General features: G+C 35.9%; 1 protein-coding gene across 1 annotated transcript; it reads right to left on the reverse strand.

The window, feature by feature from the left end:
* Window positions 1-1,190: 1,190 nt before the first annotated feature.
* LOC121224969 (uncharacterized) lies at window positions 1,191-2,128 on the reverse strand. Its single transcript, XM_041108625.1, has 3 exons — window positions 2,052-2,128; window positions 1,696-1,956; window positions 1,191-1,423 (listed from the first exon to the last, which is right to left on the reverse strand). Exons 1-3 carry the CDS (start codon window positions 2,126-2,128, stop codon window positions 1,219-1,221), a joined length of 543 nt encoding a protein of 180 aa, XP_040964559.1. The 3' UTR covers window positions 1,191-1,218.
* Window positions 2,129-10,281: the final 8,153 nt, after the last annotated feature.

The raw sequence follows: 10,281 nt of genomic DNA on the forward strand, positions 1-10,281 counted from the left end.
CCAAAATTGAGGGTTTTAGACTTTATTAAGTGTTGGTTTGTAAAAGGACTTTTAAAGGTTGTTGTAAGGACATCTATATCTGGTTTATGGATGTTTGATTGCTTGCATTAATGCTTGGATATGCATACTTTGAAAGTTGTGTTGCATGATGAATAATATGCATGACTCTTGATGAAATATTGATGTAGATGTTTGATTGGAATGCTAGATTTTTCAATAAGTTTAAGCTGACCATTTGGTATAGTATGAACCTAAAATGCACTTAAATATGCATTAGATGCATAGTTGGTATGTTGAGTATTTTGATTTGTGAACTTTGAAATGCATGTTAGCCTAGTTAATTACTTAGGGTATCAAACTTTGATATTATATGTTTTAAGGTAATTGAACATGTTTTGTATGATCTATGTATGTTATATGACATGTTAGAATGGGGAAATTTGTAACGACCATATAGTCAGGGGTGATAGAAATTAAAGTTCGAAACTCCATTCTCGTAAGACGAACTCGTAAGTATTTTTATTAAATATTTAAAAAGTTAGTTTAGTAGAAAATTAAATCTTGGTTAAGTAATTTTCATGAAATTAAGGGTTATTAAGGTATAGGGACTAAATCGCGTAAGGGCTAAAAGTTGATTTATAGATTGAAGTAAATATGAGGGACTAAGGAAGCAAATAAACCATTTATTAAATGGTGAGTGGTGGTCGGTTAAGGCTTAATGGAATTGCATGTGTATATTATATATATCATATATTAAAGTTAACTAATAATAATATTAATAATTATAACGAAATAAATAAAAGAAAAAGGAATCGAAAGCAATGGGTAGAGAGATTTGCATGCAAAATAAATAAATTGTTTAATATTTTAGATGTTGTCATTGTTGAATAGTTTAAGTACTAAAGGTTAAATTGATAGATTTTAAGTTAGAAATAGAAAAGGACTAAATTGTAGAATTAATTGTTGATTTTGAATAATAGGGACTAAATTGTGAAAAATTCAAAATTAAGGATAGAATTGAAAATAGGGAGCTAAATTTAGCTTGGAGTGAAATTTGTATAAAAATTTAAGGTTAAGTATGAAGATTAAAATTAGTCTCAGTTTAGGAACTAAATTGAAGAATAAACAAAATATAGTATGTAATGGGCCAATTTTGGCCTAGACCCAATAAACCAAGATAAAACCAAAAAATATAGAAATCCAATTTTAATTGTCCAGTTACAATAGGCCCAATTGTAAAATAAACCCAAAATAAAAAACAAACCTAAAATCCAAATCCAAACAGCTCAACAATACAAACTCTAGCCCATAATTTTTTTTCAGAAAAACAAAAAATGAAACCCTAATAGTTGCTGTTGCCGCCGCCTCCACGTCAGCACCACCGCCACTCCTCCACGTCATCGCCATACGGCCACCTCCGTACCTGCCAACAAATACCAATATGACAGCAACAAAAAAAAGCAGTAATTAGTTTATTTTTTTTCGGCTATAAAATGCCACCAAGAACCAAAATGTATTTTTTACACACAAAAAAATACGAATAAAAAAAATAGAGAAGAAAAATCAAAAACTTTGTGCAAAGGTTGTTTGAGATTTTGATTTTGATTTTCTTTTTGTGTTGTTTGTTTTTGGGTTTTGTTTCTTAAACAAAAGAATGGAAATAGAAATAAACAAAAAAAAGGGACTGAACTTTACCATTCATTCATTTTTTGCTCCGCTGGAGGTCGAGGTTCGTCGTTTCCGATGAAAAACGATGCCTTTTTGGGTTGGGGAGTCGAAAGGCCAAAAAATGGCTCTTTTTTTACTTTCCGGCCACCGTGGACGGCGGCGCTATCACCGGCGACCAACGGCCGCCACGGTGGTCCGGGGCTGGAGCTTGGTAGTGATCTGGAGTTCTTGAGAGAAAAAAAAGTCTTTAGGTGTTTTTTTTTGTTTTGAAAATAGAGGAGAATGAAGCTTTTGTAAAAAAAATAGTTTTTATACACATAAGAAATGGCGCCGTTTAGGGCTGGTATATATAGCCCTAAAACGGCGCCGTATATAGCCTATACCTGCGTGTCCAACCCGACCCGAAAGAGGATCCCCATTTTTTGCAAAATGGGCTATTTGCGCAGATGGCCCTCCACATTTTCAGCATGTTTCAATTCGGTCCTTTTCCACATTTTTTCTTTTTTTTTTCAAACTTGGATTGCGAATTTTTCTTGCTTTGCGATTTGGTCCCTAGCGCGCTAATCCCCTGGGGAGGTGACGGGTGTCCAGGAAATAGGTTTATTTCCCATTAGGCCCCCTATGTTCACGCGTTTTTAATTTTAATCCTATTTCGATTCTTTTTATTTGCGAATTTTACCTAAAATTTTATCCTGATTTCAATATAACCCTTTTGATTAATTTATTTTATTTTATTTTTGTCTATTAATCTATTTATTATTTATTATTTTTCTTTGTTTTATTTTATTTTTATTTTTATACCCATTTTGTTATATATTTCATTTCAGTCTCAATATTTCTTTTATTAATATATTTATTTTGTTTTCTTTACTATTATAATTCATAAAATTAGTCTTACACATGTATGTTTTATTTCGTTATTATGTTTTTATATTATTATTATTATTGTTATTGTTATTATTATAATAATCTTGGTTTCATACATTTTTTTATTGTCTTTCTAATATGTCATGAATTATTTACGTTAAATATTCGTTTGTGTATTTAGTTATTAATTCATTTATTCTTTTTAATTAAATGCTTTCTTGCTATATGTTATTTTATTAGTATTATTATTGTTATTATGCATTATTTATTTTATTTCTTTTGATGGTTAATATTAGCATTAAAATGATGTATGTCGTGTAATCGTTGTTGTAAATATGCCATGAACTGTTTATTAATACGCATGTTATCATTCAAATTTTTTAAAAAATAAGGTAATGTTTTGCATCTTAGATATTCGAGAAATTGTACCCTAACTTACGGGGTTTCGATTTTCTCGATAAATCTAAATAGCCAAATATCCTTTTAGAATTAAAATACCTAACCTTTTATTAATACATCGTATCAGTATTACGTTTTTTTAACACGTAAAAAAGGAATTCATTTTATAAATGCAACATGCCATATTTGGACCTTCGAAAATCATGCCCTAACTTACGGGGATTCGGTTTTTTCGTCGAACCAAAAATGGCCAAGTATTTTTCAATTCAAAAATAAAATTAAAAGCAAGCTATATGTCATCTTTGGAACTTTAAGAAATCGTGCCCTAACTTACGGGGTTTCAATTTTCTCATCGAACCGAGATGGCTAAATATTTTCAGATTTTAAATACACGAGATTTCAATAAAAATTAAAGGCTAACATACTTTCGAGGATCCAAAAGTCGTATCCTAACTTACGGGATACGACCTTTTGTCGCATCAGGATGAGAGAGCCTTTTATACTCGTTCAAATTTATCTAAATGTTATTTTTAAAATATATATATATAGCATTAATAAAAAAGGGGAATCGTATTTACGAGTTTTCGACTTTCAACTTCAAGACATTAATTAATCAATTAGGTACCAATTTTGGGCGTTGCGAAGGTGCTAACCCTTCCTCGTGCGTAATCGACTCCCGAATCCGTTTTCTCAAATTTCGTAGATCAAAATCGTTTTCAAGGTGATCTGATCACACCTTAACAAAAGATCGGTGGCGACTCTTATTTTCCTATTTTGTTTTAAAAGTCAACCTCGTTTTCAAAAAGTGGTTTCGACAGCTTGGCGACTCCGCTGGGGATTGGTTTTGAGAGTCAAGCCATTAATTGATTAAATTTTGTCTTTGTGTCGAAAAATCAAAATTTATTTTAAATCCACGATTTCCCCTTCTGCATTCTATCCTTTATTTTCATGGTTTTAATCATAGTATGTTTGCTTGGTTGGTCTAAATCTGTTAATGTGTAACTTCATTTTGCATTGCATAGGTGGGTCAATTTTACCCCTTTAAGTGGGAGTGAGAAACTATTCCTTCGTGAGGTTTTCACCTCCGTATAGGATAGTGGATCACTTTCGGGATACATCCGTACCTATGCCTTTGTGAGATTTCCATCTCCGTATAGTCATAGGTAAATGTATTCCCCTAAACTAAACTCGGTTTATTGAGCCTATAATGGGCGAGGATCGAGGAATCTGCCGGTTCAGGTACCCTTTCTTTAGAGCCAAACCACATATAGTGAACCATAAGAGCCTACCCTAGGTAGAATTGCACCAAACCATTAATGGTCAACTAAGTAGGTGTCTTGTTTATTATTCTTTGCTTGCTTTAAATTTTAGCATTAAATGTACTGACTTGCTTTGTTTTTATTTTGTTTGCATGACATTTTCATCATAAAAAGGCAACTTGAGAAGGGTGATCGTTTGACCGAGGGGTATACATTGGAGCTATGGGACTTTACTCGTATTAGGGTGACGCAGAACAACCTTCAGAAGTTGAAAGAAATTTGGGCCCAATGGGATGATGAAGTTAAGCAGCTATTTTACAGTAATTATGGGGATCTGTCTTATCTGCTTGATGTCAAGGTAGACAAGCATCTGTTTCGAGCTCTAGCCCAATTCTGGAACTCCGCCTATAGTTGTTTTACTTTCGAGAAGGTAGACTTGGTACCTACGGTGGAGGAGTATACAGCTTTGCTACGTTGCCCGAGGATCCAAGTTGATAAAGCTTACTCTAGAACTGTAAATGTTTCAAATTTTGTAAAGAAGTTAATGAATATTACCGGTATGAGTGAGCAGTGGGTTACAGCACAAATTAAGCGAAAGGGAGAAAGCAAATGTATCCATTGGAAAAACTTGAGAGATCTGATTTTGGCACACCTGGATACGAAGAAAAAGGTTGATGTCTTCGCTTTGAGCATCTATGGGTTGAATATTTTTCCCAAAGCACTGGGACACATAGATGAAGTGGTTTTAGATTTGTTTGATCGACTTGATAAGAGAGTCACGCCTGTCCTAGTGGTTTTGGCCGAAACATTCAGATCTTTGAGTGCATGTTGAAGGACGGGTGAGGGAAGATTTGTTGGATGTGTAAAGCTCCTGTTAGCTTGGTTCCACAGTCATTTCTGAAAAGTTAACAAAGTTTCATATCGAGCATTTTTCGAGAATTATTCTCCATTGAAAGATTAGCAGCGACGTCGAGGCGCGACGATGTTACAGAGGAAAGATGGATACTGATCCTTCAAAATCTCCAAGATGAAGATATCGAATGGAGAGCCCCTTGGTTGGTACCTGATGAGATTTTGTATTGTTGCGGAGACTTCGACTGGGTCCCTTTTGCTTGGAATTTAGGAAGCTGTTGGATATGCTCCTCTACTCGTTTTAAGGCAATATAGATCAAGGCAGTTCATACCGGTAACATAGGGATTGAGTCAGTGTGAGTTTGCTTATAGGGGTGATAACTACAAGAAAAAGATTCGTGAAATGTCTAATGCCTGGAATCAAACTCGTCGGATGAAAATATTTACCGTAGGACAGATGACAACTCCCAAATATGGTGGATGGTTGAGTAAGAGGGTCAATGACAACATTCCGGGCCGAGTCAAGAAGGTGTTCGATCGATGGAGGAATATCTGCAAGTGGTCTCATCTGAGATAGAAATTATAAAGCAATATTTTGAAAGGAGAAATTCAGAGATAGGAAAGAAGATAGAACAGTTGGAAGAGGAAAAAATGCATTTGAGACGAGATGTGGATGTTCAGAAGCTAGAGACCGAGAAATTAAGAAAAGGAAGAATAAAGCTGAGGAAGATCTGGATAGTTCGAAGACAGACTATAAAAAGTTGTGATTATTGATGAGAACTGCTGGGTTGGGGAAAACTTCAGAACAGTGGCGTCAAGAGATTCGAGAAGAAAAGATCAAGGCCGATATATGGGAGAAGAAATTCCAAGAAGCTTAAATGCTAAACGATGCCTTAGAGAAGAGTTTGTCAGAAAGTCGAAGTGAAAAAGGTGAATTAAAGGCTAGAGTAGCTGAACTTGAAAGGTCTCTTCATCATTACCGAAATCGTAATACTGTGGTGGAGCTAAGAGCGAGCTTAAGCAAGATTGAGGAAATGAAAAGAAGAGTAGAAGAATTAGAGACAGCACTACAAAACTGTGAAATCCGGATTAAATTTCTTGAAGCAAATTAAGAACGTCAAAAAGAACAGCTTCACTTTTGTCAGAACTAAGTTAGAAACAGAGATCATATTATGGGAGAGGCCGTGGCTCAAATTCGAGAGGTAGCTGATTATTTACAGACTTTGGCAGTACAGGTCGATACACTGAGTGTAAAGTACGAGCTGGAATCAGACCGGGGGAAAGAGCTCGCTTCACTACTTAGGAAAATTAAAGTTCTGAGCATTAGAGCAAAACCATATATATAATCTGTTTTATGTAAAAAAAATTATTTTCTAATAAATTTTCTAAATGGAATTGAATTAGAATCGACGCCTTTTTGCATTTATTTCATGCATTTGCATTACATTACATCATATGCATCAAAGTCCACCAAAAGGTTCTAATTGGTTAAAATCATTTCAGTTAATCTGAAAACCAACAAAAACCTACCAACAAAACATCGTTACGGTACCAGAGCAAAGACAAGAAACATTGACCAAAGGTTAGAAAAACTTGAACAACTTCAAAAGGAGCTGCAAGATCAACTACAAACACAAATGCAAGAGCGGCAAGCTAAAATCCAACAAGACATGATGGAAAAAATGATGGAATCTCAAAGAGATATGATGGCTCAGTTGGCCCAATTATTGGCTGGAGGAGTAGATAAGGGAAAGGGCCCCATGGCCAATTCTGGAGAAGATAATGAGTAGCCGTTGTATCCTCCGGGTTTTACTCCATCGAATGTACAGACCCAAGCTGAAATGTACCCAATGAGACTATCTGTCACAATTAGGCCTCAACAATTTCAGGCTAGTGCTTCGATGCATGTGAACTTCCAAGGTGGATCAGGTTCAAACCCGAGAGATAACCCAATTAATCCTGTTATTCTCGATTTTGATGAAGTGGCTTAAAAAGAAAAGGCAAAAGGGGAATTGCAAAAACAGCTGGAGGAAAAATTCAAACCCATGGAAAGCACTGATAGTCATCATGGAATTGATGCTAAAGATCTGAGCTTGGTTCCAGACTTAGTACTTCCTTACAAGTTCAAAATGTCAGACTTTGAAAAATATAATGGAACTAGTTGCCCCGAGGCTCATATCAACATGTTTTGTAGAATGATGACTGGTTACGTTAACAATGACCAACTGCTAATACACTGCTTCCAAGATAGTTTGGTAGGGGTAGCATCCAAATAGTACAATCAATTGAGTCGTTCCAGGATTGGTTCATGGAGAGACATAGCTCAAGCATTCATGAAGCAGTATAGTCATGTAACGTACATAACTCCTGATAGAATTACTCTGCAGAATATTGAGAAGAAACCGAGTGAGAGTTTTAGGTAGTACGCACAGAGATGGAGGGAAGTTGCCATCCAGGTCTAGCCACCGCTCCTAGAAAGAGAAATTATCATGCTCTTTATCAACACGCTAAAAGCCCCATTCATACGCACATCTCGAAAAGTGCCACAAAAAGTTTTTCAAATATAATCATGAATGGCGAAATGATTGAGAATGCTATAAGAAGTGGGAAGATTGATGCTGGAGAAAGTAATAAAAGGTCAGCCTCAAGGAGAAAGGAAAATGAGGTAAACAATGCAAGCACGTACAATAAAGGTTACTCAAAGTCAGTTACTGTAAATCAGCCAAGAAAAGTGGTTGCTGGTCAACAAGGTTCATCAAGGCAAGAATCGGGCGCAAAGTAAAATACCGTAAAGCTCTAATTTACACCAATCCTAATGTCGTATAGAGAATTGTATTAGAGTTTGTTTGATGTACACGTTGTCTCCCGTTTCTACTTAAAACCTCTACAACCCCCGTACCCCAAATGGTATGACGCAAACGCACAGTGCGAATACCATGCAGGAATCATGAGGTACTCGATAGAAAACTGCACTGCCTTCAAAAAGTTAGTTGAAAGATTTATCAGTATGGGCATTGTCAAATTCGATGATTCCTCCAATGCAGAAAATCCACTACCCAATCATGCTGATAATGGGGTAAACATGTTGGGTGAAAATATAGGGAGAAAAATCAAGGCAGATATTGCAGAGGTAAAAACTCCTTTAAGATAGGTCTAAAAAGAAATGGCAAGAAGAGTGTTAATCAATTCAGATTCATAATAAAGTTATGAAAGGATGAAAAACTATTGTGAATTTTATCACGAAGAGGGACACGAGATCCAGGAGTACGTAGAATTCAAAGTCTTGGTTTAGAGTATGATTGACAATAGGGAAATGGAGTTATGTGAAAAAGTTAAAGAAGAAGGAAGTATTTGCGCGTCAGAGTCGATGATAAAGGTTCCAAAAGCTAACTATCCTGTGGTCATCATTCCGTGACCTAAGAATAGTGAAGCTGGAGCATAGATAACCAAAGATCATCATTCAGAAACCAGCAGTCTTTGTTTATAAGGATAGCAAGAAGGTCTCATGGAATTATGATTGTAATGTGACAATTTTAGGAATGGAGGATTTAGCCAATGTTTCAAAAGAGGGTCAATATGTGGGTTCTTATACACGTAGAAAAAAATGTTACAATTTGATAAATTCTCGAACAGAACCAGCAAAAGGAAAGTTATTGAAGGTAGAGCAAAAGAAGGGAAAAGCAGTCGAACTTGAGTCGTTGATTAATGAGCCAATAAAAGAGGAGGAAACCAAGGAGTTTCTGAAGTTTTTGAATCACAGCGAGTATAGTGTTGTGGAGCAACTGCATAAACAACCAACTCGTATATCTGTACTAGCTTTACTTTTAAGCTCGGAGGTACACCGAAGGGCATTGATGAAAGTACTAAATGAGACATATGTGGCCAATGATATTTTGGTCAACAAATTGGACCGGCTGGTCAATAACATAAGTGCAGATAATTTCATTTTCTTCAATGATGATGAGATACCACTAGGGGGTATGGGATCCACTAAAGCATTGCACATCACTATTAGATGTAAAGGGTACACATTACTGGGGGTTCTGGTTGACAATGGATCATCATTGAACTTAATGCCCCTATCTACACTCATACCTGTGGATAACTCACACATGAAGACATGCCAGAATATAGTAAGGGCATTTGATGGCACAGAAAGGAGAGTCATGGGAAGAATCAAAATACCTTTTTTGATTGGCCCAACTACCTATGAGGTGGACTTCCTAGTAATGGATATCAAGCCTTCCTACAATTGTTTGTTAGGGAGACCTTGGATACATTCGGCAGGGGCAGCACCTTCATCGTTGCATCAAAAGTTGAAGCTAGTGTTGGAAGGTCGGCTAGTGACGATAAATACCGAAGAGGATATTATCACGATCGTAACTAGTAATGCACCGTACTTGGAGATAAGTGATGAAACAGTTAAATGTTCTTTTTGGCCATTGGAATTCATGAATGCAACATTCATTACTGAGAGGAGTAGGATTCCAGTGCCAAAAATATCTAGGGCTACAAAGATGGGTCTAGAGTTGATGGTAAGAAGATGAGACTTACCGGGAAAAGGACTGTGGAGACATCTTCAGGGAAGAGCTGAAGCTCCAATGTTGAAATACAAGCATGATCGTTTTGGCTTAGGCTACAAGCCAGATATAAAGCAAATGAGGAAAGAGTTATAGAAGAAACAAGAAAGAAGAAGCGCACGCTTGAGAGGGGAGGAGGTCAAATGAGAGCCTATGACCTTTCCTCAAATATCCAAGACTTTTATATCATGAGGGATTATTCATCCCGAACGAAGAATGCAAAGGGAAGAAAGTATTGAAGAAATACTAGGAAATGTTCACATCAATGCTATATGTGAAGAAGCAACTGAAGAAGGGACCTTGTTAGATATCCACCCTTATGAACCTGGGAGTGTGCTAAACAATTGGACTGCGGAAGAAATTCCTGTAGTTTTTAGAGCTTACTCAGAGTAATATTTAGAACACTCTTATTACTTTTAGCCTAGGAGTGATAAGAACCCCTTTGTGAAATAGGCTCGTGTCTGAATAGCATTATTTTAATAAAATACAATTTTGCATTCATTTTGAGTAAATATTCTTTCAGTCTTTCCATATGAGTAATAATTCTTTCATTATTTTGGGATTTTCCTCCAAATCATTCTTTCATTTCATTCATAATATCATACTGTACAAATAACTATTCTTAAATTAATACATTTTTTGTATATCCTTTTGTA

This window comes from Gossypium hirsutum, chromosome D13 (genome assembly GCF_007990345.1).
Source record: "Gossypium hirsutum isolate 1008001.06 chromosome D13, Gossypium_hirsutum_v2.1, whole genome shotgun sequence".
Lineage (NCBI taxonomy): Eukaryota > Viridiplantae > Streptophyta > Magnoliopsida > Malvales > Malvaceae > Gossypium > Gossypium hirsutum.